The sequence below is a fragment of the Gasterosteus aculeatus genome, chromosome 18, assembly GCF_964276395.1.
Source record: "Gasterosteus aculeatus chromosome 18, fGasAcu3.hap1.1, whole genome shotgun sequence".
Lineage (NCBI taxonomy): Eukaryota > Metazoa > Chordata > Actinopteri > Perciformes > Gasterosteidae > Gasterosteus > Gasterosteus aculeatus.
Genome location: NC_135706.1, coordinates 5876033 through 5893906, shown reverse-complemented (window position 1 = coordinate 5893906; position 17874 = coordinate 5876033). Strand labels below are relative to the sequence as shown.

Genomic DNA, 17874 nt, shown 5'->3' with positions numbered 1-17874 from the left:
CCGCAACTACTGTAGCCGAAAGGGATCAATCGTCACACGTGTTTACGCTGGATGTTGTCAAACGTTTTTCTTGAGTCCCGGAAATTAATCGCTATTTTTGCTCTCGTCCTTTCTCTTCCGCTCCGTTGAAATGGACAGAAAGGAAGACGGAGATTGTCTCTTTCTTGAGCACGTTTTGGATAAACTGTACGAGTTTGGTAAGTGCTGTTGGCTAGCTGCGCTAGGTTCACTAGCATTCCTCGACATGCTGGTCAGTCCGTTGTAGCTTATTTGGTTTAAGGTACATTATATATGCCGTTAACTGTTACGAAGAAGAAGGTATTTGTTATTTAACTAACTAACTGCCAACAATATTGGACAAAGGTTGCTGCTAGAGACCCCGTTCGTCCCCTGCAGGATCATCACACAAACACATCCAATCAAAGACTTTAGTTTTTATCAAACATATAAGAGGTTATCAATATTATAACACTGTGAACTTAGTAATCGTAGAATTGACGGCAGAGTTGTCCTATTCTATTGCCTAGATTGTATTAATGCGTAATTAAGATGATATCATATTCAGCCATTGTCATGTGCATTAAGGATACAATGTTCGCAACAACATGCAGGTTTATAGTGTTTACCAAACAAGTTCAATAAGATCTTCCTTTCGTGCTCATGTTGTTGTCTGATGACACAGATGATGGATCAAAAAAGAAGTCTCAAAAGAAGAAAAAAAGAAAAGGCTGTGAAGAAGAGGAGGAGTTCCCTGGGGTCAAAGGTCACTGCAGTGATCCTGAAGACAACCAAGAAGTTTGTGTTGGAAATGAAGACCAGCAGCAAACAGGTGGGCAATGTGGGATAGCTATATATCTTCCATTCACTCATTCCGTTTCCAATAATCAAGCCGGAGGTATTCAGATCATGTGTCTTGCCGCTCTTAGCACTTAACCCCGTCTGTAATGATTAACTTAGCGTCTGCACATATGCTGTTTTCAAACTCTCCCCTCCTGTGGCTTCCTCATCTTCCACCATTCATTTCCCCCACACGTCCTTTTCTCGTCGGTTTAATGTGCCACGCGTCCCTCAGGTCCACCCATCCAGCAAGCGAGCCAGGTGGAGGTTGTAACGTATCAGGACGCCAGAAAGAAACGGAAAACCAGGCCGACCGCAGAGCCCCCCAAAGTGCCCGCCAAAGTGCCCGTAAGACTCTACTACGTTAGCACTGTGTACTTTCTTTTTACAAAACATATGTAGGTGCAAATGACTGTACAATGCTAAAGATGTGGCATATTGAAAAATGTGCATTCATAATAGAATTTAAGAGCCATTAAGCTCTGGTATTATCTTTTTTATTTAAGGAATTAAGCATTAAATAGTCAACATGTGCAAAAGCGGCCTGGCATTTTGAAACCAAACCTCCCCTCCGTGCTGCTCTGTGACCTTTAGTGAACCTTCTCTGTTCATGTTCTTGTCTCCATCCATTCCCTCTTCACTTCAATGCCCTCCAGAATACGACGGACAAGAAGGAAAGCAACCAGCCAGAAAAGCTCAACTTGGAAAAGGTGACAGTAACCCTTCTATAAATATAGTATGTGGGTTCTTGCAAGATTGATTCTTCTCCTGGCTTCATGGAGTAGCTGCCCCGTAGACGTCTTTACTTGGGTCACCTTATCGCTGTGACGATGCTTCTATATTTCTTGGTTCACAGGCTCGTCTCGATGTCCATCGGTTTGGAATCACCGGCTATAAAAAGGAGCAGCAGCGTGTTTTTGAGCAGGACAGAGCCATCATGCTGGGAGCCAGAGTAAGGAGAACCGCTTTTCTTAAGTCCTGTAACCGGTTTAATTACCATCCTACCCTCATTCGTAATGAGCAATTCACAAGTTAATAATTGTGTCCTGATCAGCCTCCCAAAAAGGACTACGTCAACTACAAGATGCTGCAGCAGCAGATCAGAGACAAGAAGCAGAAAGCAAAGGAGGAGGTTCAGCTGGTAAGAGCTGCTTCTTCAATCAGTCTTAAGTTCAATTCGAACCGCTCCTGCTTTAGTGCATTATAAGCAGATGGATTTTATTCATTTAAAGTGTAAATAGATTTACATTACATCATTTACAAAAAATGCTCTAGTTGTTCTTATTGTACCCTGTGTTGTTGCTTCATAGGACCTGAAGAAAAAGAAGAAGCCGAGTAATTCAAGGTGGGTGAGGCGGCTCCTCTTAATGCCACTATTTACTGTTTAATACGTAGAGATCACATTACATTATCTTAGTTAAGATTATTGAAACCAACATTTAATTAGGTAGAGACATGCTTAAACTGACATCTGCTAACATTTCAAGTGTCCTTTAACATATTGTACATGCTGTAATAACCTTAGCAAACAAAGCACTAGATTTTGTTTATGACTTAGCATACCAAAATGGGCCGAGCTTTATAGGCAGTCTTTGTCGCATTGGAGCGGTTGTAAGCGGTGTGTGTGACTGGGCTGCCATCTCCCCCAGGACCAAGAAGAACGTGTCCTCTGGTTCTGGCTCAGCACCCACAGGTCAGGTGGGACGTTTTAAAAACGGCATGCTGATGCTCAACACCAACGACATCCAGAAAATCAAAGGCAACAAGAGACACAAATAGGTGACTGTGTTTATGTGCTTCGAGCTAAGAGATCGTGTCCCAAAGTTTAGACTCCTACTGGTCTTGTGTGTTTTCTTTGCTGAAGTGTGTGTGTGTGTGTGTGTGTGCGTGTGTGTGTGTGTGCGCGCGCATGCGTTTTTCAGGTGAGGCAAATAAACCCTCCCAGGATGGACAAACATCCAGTCAAATCAAAGGAAGGACTGTCCTCCGAACACCCTGTGACTCATCTTACCGCAGGACGGGGGGCAGTGCGATGAGGAGGAGTCGGATACTACGTGAGCAGTGAGGCGGATTTCCAGAGGACCGGTCTGCAGTAAAATATGAGACGGTGTTACTGGAGATGGACAGGAATCCAATTTACCGACCCTCAAAACAGACCCTGACCACAGTGGGGAGGACGTAGATGCACGAAACCGGAGGCCATGTTCAACTCATATTTAGTCACAGTTTATTTAAATTTTTTTATAAAGTACCCAAAAAAACAAAGAATACATTTGCGTTTCTTTTTTTTTTTGTTTACACTGTAAAGGTTTTCAAATGATGCAGTCACAATGGATTTCTCGTATACAAACCATGTAGTCGTACAAAACATTTACACTGGTAGGAAGGAGTGGGTACAGATTCTAAAAAAATCAAAAGCATACAGAGGTAAAGTCCGGGCAGATGTTTTCTTAAACCCCCTTTGAGTGACATGGCGAAACAAGAGGATCTGGCAGTGTGCGGCTGGGTGAGGTCACAAAATCTCACACCGTTTTATTTTTTTTCAAGCAGCTTATCTGTTATTTATACATTTTAAAGATGAAACTGCACAAAGAAATATGAAGCTTATTTGCAGCCAATTGTTTCAAGCTGTAAGTAAATCTGTATCATCTCTATTTTACCCTTTTTATTTGTTTGTTTGTTTGTTTTTATTATTTCAAACCTTCGACCCGAAGGCAAAAAAACCCATAGACAATATATATGACCAGCAGACCTTCAACTTGTATAGTGACCAAATTGAAGAGGGCAGTATACAAAAGAAAATAAATATGCAATTCAATATATTTACACACTTTATAGAGTAAATAAATATGCAATTCTTTAAACTTAAACAGCTTACAGCAGTGACATGTTCTTTTCCCCTGCACCATAGCTTGAAGTTAAATCTCACATCCATGGGTGGCTGGGTAGGTGTAGGGGTAAAGGGACATGCCATACAAGCACTCTGACAATATCATATCGAATCAGGAGTGACTACAATGTAACTTTGAAAATATGTGGATTTTTGCAACAAAACGTATTTTGATAGTAATTTAAGAGACAACTGTACGCAGAAAGGAAAAGGCGTTAAACTTCCATTTCACTGGACTGTTTGGCTTTTTGAGCCCCCAACCAACACATTGTAGCGTCTGTCCGTCTCCAGTCATAATTTCCTCTGCAACTTTTCAATATCAACACACGCTCATGTGACCCAAACCCTCGCTCTGCCTGTGGGCCTATGATCCATTCCCGGGTACATCAAAATCATAGGCAGGGCGCTCTAGTGGTGGGGGAGGTGGGAGGCGGGAGGGCGGTCCGAGTAGAGCAACCTCGCATGATGCCATTATAGGCCGAAGGGGCACGGCGGGCAGCCCGGGGCAAGGTGAGGATGAACTCTCCTTTGGGATGATAGATGTTTGCTTCCTGGGTCCAGAGGAACCGATTTGAGTCCTGGTTCTGACGCTGATGGTGCATTCATGCCACGTGGAAAAGATGATAAACGTAGACCTACTTTTAATATACATGAAATTAAATTGAAATTGATATAAAACTATTTTTGTCTGATTTATTGTTGCCAATGAAATGCTTAATTAAACCTGCAATTACTATTTTTTGCTGCTTGGGTGCATCAGAAACAAGGTTGCCAGGGCAGTTTACCAAGTCTGTTCTTTTGGCTGCTGCAGCCAAAAGCAATGCTGTATGTAGAGAGTGAGTGAACTTAAAGTTAAAGAATACCAAAAATATGAACTAAAAGTTATGAAATGCTTTGAGATGAAAGAATTATCTGGGTCCATCAATACGACACTCCACCGTTATAGAAATATAGATGTAAAACAATCTTTTCCACATCATTTGAATGCAGCATCAGGTGCAGGTTTGATTCATGGATTAATGCATAATATCCTCTAAAGAAGGCTCAATCAATAGTATGTCTTAAATATAATTTTAACACATTTAAACAAACCGAAATTGAAATATTTAATCTTGTAACACTACTCTAATGCTCCACAGTTAAATACATTCTCTAAAGAAAAGACACAGGCCAACACATTCTGTCACGTTTCTGAGATTAGGACAAATTAATTCAAGGCCTTCTTTAATTTATAGTATCTACTGTTCCGTCACCAGACATATTTAAAATGTATGTTGAACTGATAATCTAAAATAATTTGGGTGTATTATGCAATACGTAATTGCTTCCTGCTGCAATCATAATACTGTAAACCTACAAATGTTAGTAACTCCAACTCGACGTCTGACAGTTGACAATACGCGGTGTGGAGAGCGCAGCAATTCTGACACCTCGTCCGAGAAAACGATCGCTGGCAGCGTTTAAAAAGTCAGCGATAAAAGGTACAAATTCACAGTCGGGTGTTAAGAAATAGCAGTACATGGTGAGGAATCATGTGGTCCCCAGCAGCCTCCAGCAGAGGGCGAGCTGTGGTAGCAGTTGGCTTCAACATCACTCACTGCAAAGACACGGCACACTATTTACAGTACAGCTTCAGATATTTTTGTAAACTTCTTTGACGCTTAATCCATGCTCAATATCTCACATTATAGTTCACGTATTTACATTGGTTTGTTGTTCTGCATTCACACATCAGTCCGATCTTTGAATGGCAGGTATTTCTAGTAACGCTCTCACACAACATCACAGGGAATAGAAATATTTCAGATATTATAATAAGGATTACTTAAATGAGCTTCTGTCCTATGCTGCTTTGGTTGAGGAATATACATGGGAAATGTATGTTAAATCATCATGTTATATCCGGAGTCACAGTGGTTAGGTTGAATTTTGCTGCAGAGATTCTACAGAGAGACTGATAGATGAGCACAGAATTAAAATGACCATGAGACAAGCACACTTTCCTCATCTACCTCTGATATAGAACAGTAGCTGGCCGGCATTTTGTGACTTTATCCCTTGAGGTGAAATCATGTCCTCATGGGTCAGGGTGACTGCAGAACCCGGGAGAGGCAGCAGAAAAACATCCTGTAATTAATCTGCCTCGTTCGCACACATGGTGGTTTAGTCCTTAAAAGCTTAAGCTGTTCAATCTGATTTAATTCAAAGAATTTTATTTTAAATTTCAGTGGAGATTGCAAAGTGAAAATGCCTGTCAGTATCGTTGTCTGTGATTTTTTAACATTTTGAGGTATACACTTATTGAATGAGCATAACACCACCATCGTCACGTCTCTAGTATAAATGAAACCACATCCAGCAGACAATTACAGTAACTTAAGCATAAAGAGTGTAGTGCTTTTACTAAAACTACCGGTTTATATACCGGTTTATCATGTTCTATCTCATTTTTAAACCTTACAAATCATAAAATAAGTGTACTTCCAAAAATATCAAACTATGTCTTAAGGTGGCCAAATGATGCATGAGATCTGGTATCTGGTGAGTCTCTCTTTTATTCTACCATTTGAGGCAGATAATCACTGTGAGCGGCAAATAACATTCTATCTAACTAAATCCCTTCCTTCTTAGAAAGACAATGACGAGTCACTTGAAAATGACACAACTAATTACACAGCTGAATTGCACCAAAATGATTCTACCACTTTAAGGTTGCAAAATGAAATACTCCCCCTGCAGAGTGGCCACTCCGGTGCTTTGCAGATCCGTCACATTCCTGAAAAAAGGAAATGGAATGGAGCTCAATCCTCCCCGGCTTTAGATCTCAGCGTGTAGATCTCTTTGACAGCAGCACTTGGATGCACAACAGAGAATTTTCCTTCTTCTTCATTTTTTGGTGCAATAACAGATGATGTAACTTATTGGGGCAAAAACTGGGATATAAAAAGAAGAAAAAAGTATGGCAATCCAGTCATCCTTGTAGTGATGTCCTCAAGCTTCAAATCAGTGTATTAAGAGCCGACAACAACAACAACCCAGATTTCATTCCTTCATCCAGTTCTGGAGCAGGATCTCACATTGAAGGGCACCTTGGGAAGGATGGAAAACGGGTAAATACCATCTGACGTGACTGGAATAGGTCCCGGTCGGAGCGAGACGCATATGACATGGTTGGTTTATACCCCGGGCACGCTCAGATGGAAGATGCCCTACGGTTGGGTCGTCTTTGGCAACTCCAGGCCCGTCAGTAAGGTCGCCTGGAAGGAAGAGCAGAGCAGATCATCTGTAATTGAGACTGAGACTCTGCGTGGGGGATCATATTTGTTAGAGTTTGAGTATTGTTCACGTCTTCCATTTACAGATTCCCTTCTCCATACGCTTTGACTCTGCTGGCAAAAAAAATGCAGACTGTACACTTTATTTAAATTTCGTAATGATGTCTGTATTGTATAATCAAAAATTGCTATGTCTGAATAATTTACATGCAACTATTGCATGTCTGTCCTGGAAGAGGTTATTCCTCACTATTTACTGGTTTTGTATTGTTAACGTAAAGGAGTTTGCAACCTGTGTAACATGAGTCAGTTACAAAACATTAAAGAGAATGTGAAGCTTGATTCAGTGCACTTTGACAATGCTGCGACAGGTTGTGGCAGCTCTGGTGTCAATAGAAAGTGCTGTCCTAGTTGAATATATAAGTTTTGCTCATTCATGCACGCTCTGTTAGAGGCCGCACACACGCTGTGTCTATACGTAACAGCTATCAAGGACACACACACAATCCTGTTTTCGGGGCTTTTGGGGACATTACATTGACTTACATTAAGTTCCAGGAGACTAATAGTAATCGGCCATCAGACAACTGTCCCCCTTTTGTCCCCCAGAAAAGGAAAGTGTCACTTTACCACTCAAACACACACACGGACCTGTACGTTTCGGTTGAGGCTGACGGCCGGTACAAAGACCCCGTCCAGGTTGTCGAATGATGTCGGTCCATGCTGCTTCTTGTTGATGTAGAAAGTCAGTGTGCGTTTAGTCAGATCCAGCAGGACGCCAATAGTCGAGCCCTTGGCGATTCCTCCCTCCGCCCTACACGAACACACACACACACACCATCAGATAAAACAGCTAAATGTTTGTGTGACAGGAAGTGATAAAAGGTCTGGAAAACATTGATAAGAGCCCAATGTCTTCTGACTGACTTTAAGGGAATATCCAGGGAAGGCTTCTCTCCTCTCGTTAGTCATTATTTACCGACAGCTTGTAAGGAAGGAAAGTTCAAAGCGTGCACAAAACTTTGCTCTATATAATAATGCAAATAAAGTGTCATCTGCTTGAAAGAAAAATTGAGCAATTAAACCTCATATTCAGCATTTTATCATTTTGTGTCCACAAGGTCTTGAGCTCCGTTTTTTTAACAAGCTCATGATAGAATGCAAACTACTAATGTTTCTCTATCCTTAAAGAGAGAAAGAGTGGGATTGAAATGTGGTTTTTGCACAGAAGCAGAGGTGTGAAACCACCTGTGTACACGTAAGCATGCAGGTGAACATGTGATGACGAGAGAGTCTGCATTCTGAGGGACACGAATAAACCCATTGTCTGGATGGACCGAGATGGAGAGAGATTTATCAAGTCGGGTTTTGAATTCTTGCATAGTGTCGAGAGTAACATTTTTTCTTGTGAAGCATAGACATCTTTTGATGTAAATAAATGTTTAATGAGGGTTTAAACGTAGAAATGTTCTGAAGTCTCCTGCAGGCTTCTTCTTCCACGGCTCCTTGCTGTTTAGTTGCTATTGTTTAAGCCTCAAGGGTCCCGGTGTAATCCTGGGTATGCATCATTATGTGTGTGTGTTTAGTGCTTTGTTGTGTGTAATTTAATGCAGAACTCATAATGATGGAACAAAGTGTTCGGTTCCTGCTGTTCTCATTGAGAAAGTTTAAAAAACTAACTGGCTAATTCATCTGTTATCGAATAATTGTAATAATAAATCAGTTAATATAACTTTGGAGTTGTCAGGCAGTGGAAAGCAAAACTCAACTAGTGTTCATACATTTTCCATGAAATGAAAGTTACAAACATGTTTAGTTCGGTTTCAATCAGTCGATCACACGTTTATTAATGACCCCACTACTGAGGTGGAATGTTCAGCATTGTTTAAAACATAGACATTAATATCCTATTAGACACATGACTGACTCAATGCAACATTTTTTACATAAAACCACAATACAAAGGTAATACAATATGGCAGGCAGGGAACTGTAGCACTGGAGGGTTTCAAATAGAAAAGTCTGTGGGCAGAGGTCAGAGAATAGTGTTGTTTCCCTTTTGGTTGTGCGTTTGGGATGTGGTGAATTTTATTTATTGATTATGTGCTGCAGTACCAAAGTATCATGCGTAAAGCGAGTACGCTCGCAATGATGGCTGTGGGGTGGCTTTGTTTCGCTTTCAATACGTTGAGCTGGAAAGCTAGAAAGAGTCTTTGTATTTATGTAACGAGCCATAACTGACATCTGACATCACACCAATGGCCTTACAGCACTTCCAGTGTAGCATACACCTACCTGTTGGTGTGGGAGTTGTTGTGCATGAACCAGGAGCGGTTGTTGTCCACATACATGGCCCACGCCTTGTCATCTTTTCCCAGCATCATGTCTTTCATGGTGTTGATCCTGGCCACGCCGAACGCAGGGTCGGGGTGGTTGTCGTAGCGATCGATGCGGACCTCCCAATAGTGAATGCCCTGAGATCCAAGTGGAAGTACAATGATTGGATTAAATGTGCTGTGGACACATGTTTTGGTCCACCGCACATTCATATGAGAAACAAATCAAAAGTCAATAAAACACAACACGGGGAAGTTTACTTTGGAGAAAGCGGCGGTTCCCAGCACCACGCGGTCATCGTAGCTGCTGCAGCTGACCGTCTGGTTTTCATTGGTTAGAACTATGTCGCGATGAGCTGTGCTGGGGTCAAAGGAGAACCAGGCCACTGTTGGGTAGAATTAGACTTTTTGAGTGTGCGCCACCATTCAGACACATGCAGTCAGTCACAAAACTACAGTCCGCAATCTCTTACTGGCTCAACCTTCACAAACTGGACTCACAGCAGCAATATCATAATATCAGCTGTGCATCTTGTTGATGATGCTCATTAATTGGACACAATCCCGTGCCACAGTGACAAAATCTGCTCTTTTATAATTAAAATACCTCCCTGTCATGATTAATTTGTTCTAAGCAATTGTGTCAAGATAACAGAAAATGTTATATTAGAATATTTAAACACTTATTTTGCTGTTTTTATAATATAATAATATATTATTAATAACAAAGCAAGTTATTATCCAGTATTAAAGCCATACAGCCATACAGTATAGCCTCTATACTGAACATAGAGGACCATGGACCTGTAAATTAAGAACACGTATTATTTGCTGGTTCCTTCTGAACAGAGTTGGAAATCCACGAGTGGCATTACATACCAGTGGACCAAAGTGCGTGGATGAGTTTATAGCTGAAGGGGGAAAAAGCACGCACGCACGCACGCACACACACACACACACACATGCACGCACGCACGCACGCACGCACGCACGCACACTCCAGGCACAAAAAAAGGAACAGAAACATTGGGGATGCATTAACTATCGCCGCCTGAAGGCACAAATACTTCATCAGCTGGCAAAGTGGAAGTCGTGACACATCAAACACACAGAAAGAGATGTATAACTCATATTACTAAAATGGTTCACAAAAATCAGTTTGTTCACCCTGCTGATTTACTCTAAATGCCTCTTTTGTACGTGTATTCCCATGAATCCACAGTCTTCCAGGAGGTGGCGGGGTGAGGGGGGGTGAGCAACCAGGAGGAGGAGGAGGAGGAGGAGGAAGAAGAAGGCGGGTAAGCGGAGAGAGAAAAAAACAGAACAGAAAAAGAAGAGGGCGGGAGGGATGAACGTTTATCAGTCAGAGAACAGGCCAAGGCCCATTGTTGCTGAAATTGGCGTAGTGAGATAGAGTGTCTAAGTGTGACTCTCTCCTCCATCTCACTGTGCTGGTGGAAGATTGTGTCATTGCTCCTGTTTTCTCCTTTTTTCTCTTCCTTCCTTCCTTTCTTTCCCGTTCTTTGCCCCACTTTCCTCCACCTCCCCCCCCCCCCTTCCTTTATTCCTTTCTATTCACTGACCTTTCCGTTTCTATTTATTTCTTTATTGTTCACTGCCCTCTTTTCTTACTTGTCCGACTCGGTGTCTGATTTCCTTTTTTCTTATTTTTTCTGCTGTTTTCCCCTCTCCTTCCCCTTTATTGCCCATTTTTACTTTCACTGTATTACCTATTTTCCTTTATCTTTCTTTCTTTCCCTCCTCCCCCCCCCCCCACACACACACACACACACACATAATTCCTACCATCAGAGGTCTTGAGCACCACTGTCTTGCTGTACGGCCCCACACCGACCGCATTGTACGCTTTCACTCTGGCATTGTAGGAGCTGTTAAAATGAAGGCCATCCACAGTGCACACGGTCTCCTTCCCCACATACACCTCCTGCGGGCACATTTTAGTAACATTAAATGCATGATAAGTGCATGCACATGTTTATTCTCTGCGTAATCATACAATGTGTATAAATGGACACAAGTATTGGTTTGGGCTCACACACATAAAATGCATGTTCACTGCCACACATAAACAAACTACCAGCTGGATTTAGTCAGAGTTGAGCAGCATATGGATGCATTTATAATGAAAAAAGGAAGACAAGCCACAGAAGTGTCACAATTTACTGCACCATGTCATATTAGTGTCTTATTCTGTGTTTTATGCACATTACAAAGCCAAACTCAGTGTGTGTTTCACAGACCCTGTACTGTCCTCCGTTGCCGTCGTCGAGCTCCAGGATGTAGCCCTCAATGGGACTGATGGGGGCCACGGTCGCCCTCCAGGCCAGGGTGGCGCTGTTGTTCCTTGCGCAGCACGTCTCCAGCTGCAAGAGAGGAGCCGGCGGCACCGAGGGTCCAGACTCCACTGTGGGGAGAGAAAGATGCATAAGACTTACCAATTGTAATGGGGGGGGGAGTAGTGGGATAATAAGGCAAGACCAATACAAGCTTTAAAGATTAGTAGATATTTTTTGACTGAAACTTCTATCAGCCATTATTTGAAACTAATTTGTTTCTTTCTTGATAAAAAGTCTCCCCTAAATACATGTAGTAGGTATTCTGGACGACCCCTCAAATTACATCTAGAACGTCCTGAGAAATGAACTGCCCATTGACAAGACCAATACAGTTTTTTTCTCAAATCAGGGCAAGAATCCTGGACGTTTAAAGAGGTAAAAAAAATTAAGGGACCAGCATCATATCAAAGAATTTTCTAATAAGCAATTATATGTGTCAAACCCACGTTGTAATAAAATGTGTGCTAACAAATAGGACATGGCTGCATACCAAAAGGAGCTTAAGCAAACACAAAAACAACAACATGAGGGTAGAAGTAACCACTGAACACTGAGTGCAGATGGGGGGGGTGAATTCTGCTACATTCATCATCTATTATCTGATCTTTCAAGACCAAAACAAGGAGTAGTGAACACACAGAGGAAAGACAGCAGTTATGAGACAAGGAATAAAATAGCAGGGTCGATGAGATGTACATTACACTTTAGTCAATTCAGTTTATCAATACCAATGAGTAGAGTTCATATTTTTCACAGCATTTGTAGCCAATGTAGTTCTTTGATTCATGCACAGTATGATGATTTTATATTGTTAAATAGATTACATTGTATCTTTTGTGCTCATATTTTGACTATTTCCTTTTAAGATTTAGGATTTTCTTGATTGGTTACATAAATAACAGTTCAATAATTTGGAATATGACAGTTGGAGATCATGTTTTTTAAACTTTCAGTTCCTATGCTTAAAGTGAAAGATGGTAAGAGATGAAAAAAGATGAAAAGAGGTAAAAATGTTAAAAAGTCAAAGGATTAGTCACAAAAGATTTGCATGAAAAAACAGAAGTACTTCAGGCTACACATTTCTGTGACTTTCAGCGCTATTCTGCAGAGGTGCCATTCATTGGAGAGGAGCAAGGAGACAGTAACCATGCAGAGACCAGATTGAGACGGTGGGACAAAGGGACCGGTGATCTTCCTAAGCAGTGCTGAGGGACGAGGAAATAAATTCAAGGAAGGAAAACAGAGGTTCACTGTGAAAATAGAGTCTCTGAAATACCTCCTGGGCTCTCTGTCTCCAGCTCAGTCTCACCACTGTCAGCCACCTGCATTTGTTTCAATAACGGATTCTCCTGCACATCTGTAAATATGACGTTGGTTTGGATGTTTAAATGCAGGAGCACATGGATACAAGATGGCACATGAAGCAGCTGACAGTGAGACCAGTGCAGAGGTTTAGATTGAACGCATGAGGAACACGACAAGAGTTTGAGCCGGGTTCCCAAAACGACCAACAGGAGCGACACAAAAGCCTTGTGGTCCATGTTCATTTTATGATTATCACCGTATATCATTAACTTGTAGGTCAGTCTAACTAATAAATATGTTTAAGAACAGAAAAAAAGAGGATATCATAAATGTCCTAAATGTAAAATGGTGTATCATCTGGATTTTAATGAACAGGATTTGTTTCTCCCAAATATTAGGTCTTAAAATAAAAATTGATTAACACAATTTAAGCAGGTATTTAACTGACTGACGGCACTGAGGTCAGTATTAGTCTAGAAATGTGGTGGTTTTAGCAGGATCCTACAAACCTGGTAGATATTGGGACCGCATCCATTATCTATAATGTAACTTACATTTTGAAAATGTCTGTCAGCAGCTTGTTTGAGATGTGCAATCTGGTTCTCATGGAGACGTGGGCGAGGGTGGTGAGGGACCGTTATCGTTACCATGAGCCGCTGTGTTGATTAGTTCTCTTGAGGAATGTGTTTGTGTCACCGAGCTGTGTCGTAGTGGGGGTCGTTGTCGCGCACCGTTTGATGGAATACAAGTTAATAGGTTGGATTGTTACCTTTGGAAACAGGTTGTTGTGAGCTTTGTTAGTTTGAACTTTTTGGATGCTACTTCAGCGAAGCGCTTGTGGTTGTTCTGTTCTGTGCATTTCGGTAGCTCATAACTACGAGAAACCTTTCATGTAATTGTGTTGGATCGGTCAGTATAAATTTCATATGTTGGTTGAAAGGTTGTTGCTCCTTCGCTGATGAATCCCGCCTGAGCCTGATGGGGGTTCCAGCTATAAAGACTGTTGGTTGACACAAGACCGAGAGCAACCCAATCAGTTCAGGCTACTTATGAACCAGAACACCCACTGCACTGTGTGGTTGCTAAAATTCAAAGACATGACTTCAAATGCTCCATGTTTAAACTCAAAGGCTTTGTTCCTGCTGATCAATGGGATGTAGAAGTGAGGAAACCTACAGATGGGTTTCATGTCGTCTGACTTGAAGAACAAAGGGAAGGACGACCGAAGCCTCTCAACTACTTTCAAACCTACTCAGTTCTACGTGACTGACACTCACATTAAAGAAAGTCTCCTTCCAGTGCAACTCAATCTGGGTCATTACTTTGTAACATTTGTCATTTTGAACAAAGGCAAAAAAAAATGTATATAGTGTAATGAGCATTATTTAGTATTTTAGTGATCTGCGAAGGGAAACACGTGATCTTTACGACCCCAGTGGAGCCGTAACACACTGAACCATGCACAGTGCTGATTATATATTCAGTGTACGTTAACAATACATCTGGGTAATCTCTGAAATTATAGTAAAAGACAATATGTATTTACTCATGCATGCCCACTGGTTGTTGGGTAGTAACAGCCAAAAACTTCGAAAATATAAAATAACCAGGGGCATTTATTTTGCTTCAGGTTTGGCATGTTTGTGCATTTCTGGGCAGGTCAAGTTAACGAAACGATGTAGGCTGTTTAAAGGGGCCCTTACCCACGTTCCTCCATGCAAAAAGATGGATCCCATTTTACTTGCTTTTCATTTGGCAATTTAAAGAAAACTGTTATATATTTCACTTATGAAAGGAGATATAAACGGTATTTAGCTCCTTAAGAGTAAGAGTTATTTAAACGTAACTGCCAATGAAGTTTATTTATTAAACCTCCATCTTTATGAGCTTACTATTGAATGGATGGAGCACTTCTTTAAATGGTGTTAATACAGAGAAGTTGAGAATATCATTAGCTGAAAAATTGAATAGAAATTAATAAACATATGATGGAAATTTGCCAATTGGTTAGTTAGTGTGTGCTTTTGTCTCTTCACCTTTGCCCTGGCAGAAGTCCAGCTGCAGGATGGTTTGGAGCAGCGAGTCGGTGTTGAGGGTGAGATCAAACTCAGGACCTACTTTTGGCTCCAGGGCCCCTTTCACCCACTGGTCCTGAGATGATATGACCCTCTTGATGAGAGCATCTGAGATCTACACAAACATGTAGACAAGGGTTAAAGTACACATGAGCACAGTGAAGAAAGAAGAGTGAGAAACACACCAACAGGATATGAGAGCCTCTCAATTCAACACGTGGACGCCTTGAAGGGCTGTGATATCCCCTCTCTGCATGGAGAGACAGCCCCCTGCTCCGCATGCAGTTTCATTAGTCTGCCTTTGCTACACTGTGTCTGATAAGTGAAATGAGGCAGGCATTAGTGCAGTTCAAATATTTAAGGCTAAGAATTAGAGTCGTTATACGCTGGTAAGAGCTTCATTGCCTCGGGGGGACAAAAGTGAATACATTAGATTGAATTCTCTCAACTGCAAAAAATGTGAAGGGATGTTTTTGAAAACATGAACCTAGTATTTGGAAATGAATCCGTGGGCATTACTGCGAAAATTTCTTCATTTAGCTTTGTTTTCCCCACTTCAACATGTCTTATATTTACGAATGTTCCTGAACTGATATCCTCCCTTCATTCTTTAAGGCACTAGTTAGGATTTAAGCCATGCAACCATAAAGAACCACTTAATCAATAGAAGATCAAATATTCAGATAGAATGGAAGCAAGAGTGTGTGTGTGTGTGTCTAAGGAGTATCTTTGATCTTTATTTCCTCCCTACCTCATTTTCTCGCATGGTATCTCTTTCCAGGAAGAGCTATAATCCATAATTAGAACCTTAGAATTTCATTAAATATCGTTCAATAGATATTGAAAAACCATGAATGTATAAATTACTTTTTTTTGTTGTTTTCTTCTTTCATTTTTGTAGGACATTATTCTTCTATTTAACGCTAGTGTTTATTTGATATGTTTCCCAGTTTGACCTAACAATATACTAGTCAATAACTATTGATGGTTTGGTCAATAAGGGTCTGAGCCTAATGATAACTCAACATCTCAGGTCTATTCAAAATAGATCAGCTGCCGTATTAAGCAAATGCAAAGTGTGTGTGTGTGTGTGTGTTTGTGTATCAATGTGTTGCTATTCTCAATCTTCCTCCTCAGACAGTGCAGTCATTTCAGATCTGCTGGCTTCACAAACATCAGACGCTGCCGAGTTCTCCTCTTAGGCTCAAAGGAACCAAGTTACTTGCTTCCTTCTTCCTTTTAACATTTATATTTATAATTTTGGTTGTAAATAATTCATAGAAATGTTTTTTGGTAAGACCCCAGACTGTGTATGCCGTGTGTGTGATGTCATGATCAGCAGTTCCCACACAGTGGATCAGATACCTGGAGGAATCCACTGGGATCGTTCTCTTTCAGGACCTCCAGGCAGAACTCCATCATGCCGGTGGTCTGACGTAGCTTCATGGTGCAGTGGCTGATCTGGTCACGCACCACCTGAGACAACACAGGACACAGCAAAAGAAGATCTTCAGTTTTTTTTTAACCAAGCAGAGCTTCTTCAATTTTGTCAATGCTTTTATACCCTAAAAAGACAATCAAGTGAACCTAAAAATACATTTTGATGTTGAACTACGATGCAAAGAGTATTTCAAAGTTTTAATATATTTGTGCAAATGGAGACCATCTGCAGCAGGTGAGAAATAGGTGCAGTAAGACAGTGACAGTTTGTCCAGTCAGCTCTCGTATCTCATTGCCAAGAATACACAAAGCTCGTCGAGCCTGACTCGAAGTACTTTGGTTAAATTAGTTCATCACAGTGTCTCTGCCACCAGCTTGTGTCTGATGATCAGCTGATAGAGATTCAACATCATAACACCTGCCTCTTGTTCCCTTTGCTCTAATCAACCGGGATTTCTTACCCTCACCAGAAGAAAGGCATGCCAGCGTACACAAATGGAGGACAGTCAACACAAACAAGTAGAACGATCAGGCCAAAGGAGCTTTAGATAGTGTTTAATGTCCAAATGGCAGACGGAGGTAAAGAAACAAACTAAACCATGGCTGAAGACTTTGACGTCATGGCTTGGATTGCTCAATAGACAGCCTGATTTGGTTGTAACAGGATTGCACAACAGTGGCGCAGCAGTCAGAGGCGGAGTCGCTTCATAGGGAGGTAACAGTTTAATAAAACAACGTGAAGAAACAAAAACAAACAATAATCAAGCTCATTTCAAGAACGCTTGCCAAATTAAATTAGGGCGGGGTTTGAGTTTTCAAACTTGTTCAGGAAGGTTCCTAACGGAGTGAAATGACCCAGTAGTAGTGTAAGCAGCCGCCATGATTAGAGCAGTTTGAATTATCTGGATGCAAAGGAAAGGAGCTTTAATGCTTCCTTACTTAGCTGCCTTGGCATAGGAACCACTGGACCATCCGTTACGAATAGAAAGGAGATAATTCCATCCTACAATGCCTTACGGTGGCAATATTCAAATAGTGACGCGGAAATAACAGTGACTTAACTGCGTGGTTTAGTGAGAGCGGGGTCGGCTTCCCTAAACACCACATTGTCCTTTCCTTAAAACCTCCTGAATTCTCTTAACCACCTTTCTTTGACTCCATGACGTTGGCACTTAGCCGACAGAGGCCTGGATTGGCAGCATGCTGCTATATGTACTCTGCGAGTAAATGGGGAATAGAGCAGGTGTGCAGATTAGTGCGGATCAGGCGATTGGAACCAGCTTGCACAAGCGGTTACTCAGTGGCAGGCGGGCGAAACAGACAGCCGGATCCATAGCATTCCTGGTGCGGTATCCTGTT

General features: G+C 41.4%; 2 protein-coding genes across 5 annotated transcripts in view; one reads left to right on the top strand and one right to left on the bottom strand.

The window, feature by feature from the left end:
- Positions 1-3505, top strand: fsaf1 (40S small subunit processome assembly factor 1). The gene is made up of 9 exons (XM_040160171.2): positions 1-197; positions 683-829; positions 1073-1185; positions 1494-1547; positions 1694-1789; positions 1892-1978; positions 2148-2182; positions 2487-2616; positions 2760-3505. Exons 1-8 carry the CDS (start codon positions 131-133, stop codon positions 2614-2616), a joined length of 729 nt encoding a protein of 242 aa, XP_040016105.2. The 5' UTR covers positions 1-130; the 3' UTR covers positions 2760-3505.
- Positions 3042-17874, bottom strand: part of trim67 (tripartite motif containing 67) — a 37329-nt gene continuing 22496 nt past the window's right edge. The window contains exons 4-13 of one of the 4 annotated variants that reach the window (XR_013453334.1): positions 16441-16551; positions 15037-15190; positions 12972-13052; positions 11600-11763; positions 11145-11283; positions 9600-9724; positions 9298-9476; positions 7654-7816; positions 6846-6984; positions 6268-6503 (exon numbers count right to left, since the gene is read on the bottom strand). Coding sequence is in view for 2 of the 4 variants with exons in the window: in XM_040160167.2 (XP_040016101.2) it covers positions 6937-6984; positions 7654-7816; positions 9298-9476; positions 9600-9724; positions 11145-11283; positions 11600-11763; positions 12972-13052; positions 15037-15190; positions 16441-16551 (1164 nt within the window). In the remaining 2 variants the exon portion in view is untranslated. Of the gene's footprint in view, positions 6985-7653; positions 7817-9297; positions 9477-9599; positions 9725-11144; positions 11284-11599; positions 11764-12971; positions 13053-15036; positions 15191-16440; positions 16552-17874 lie in introns of all 4 variants that reach the window. The other 3 variants (XR_013453335.1, XM_040160167.2, XM_078093027.1) reach the window with 3 other exon arrangements.

Coding starts and splice junctions, on each gene's coding strand:
- fsaf1 (XM_040160171.2), top strand. CDS start 131: ATGGACAGAAAGGAAGACGGAGATTGTCTCTTTCTTGAGCACGTTTTG. Junction 1,790..1,891: donor CCATCATGCTGGGAGCCAGA/GTAAGGAGAACC, acceptor TGTCCTGATCAG/CCTCCCAAAAAGGACTACGT. Junction 1,979..2,147: donor CAAAGGAGGAGGTTCAGCTG/GTAAGAGCTGCT, acceptor GTTGCTTCATAG/GACCTGAAGAAAAAGAAGAA.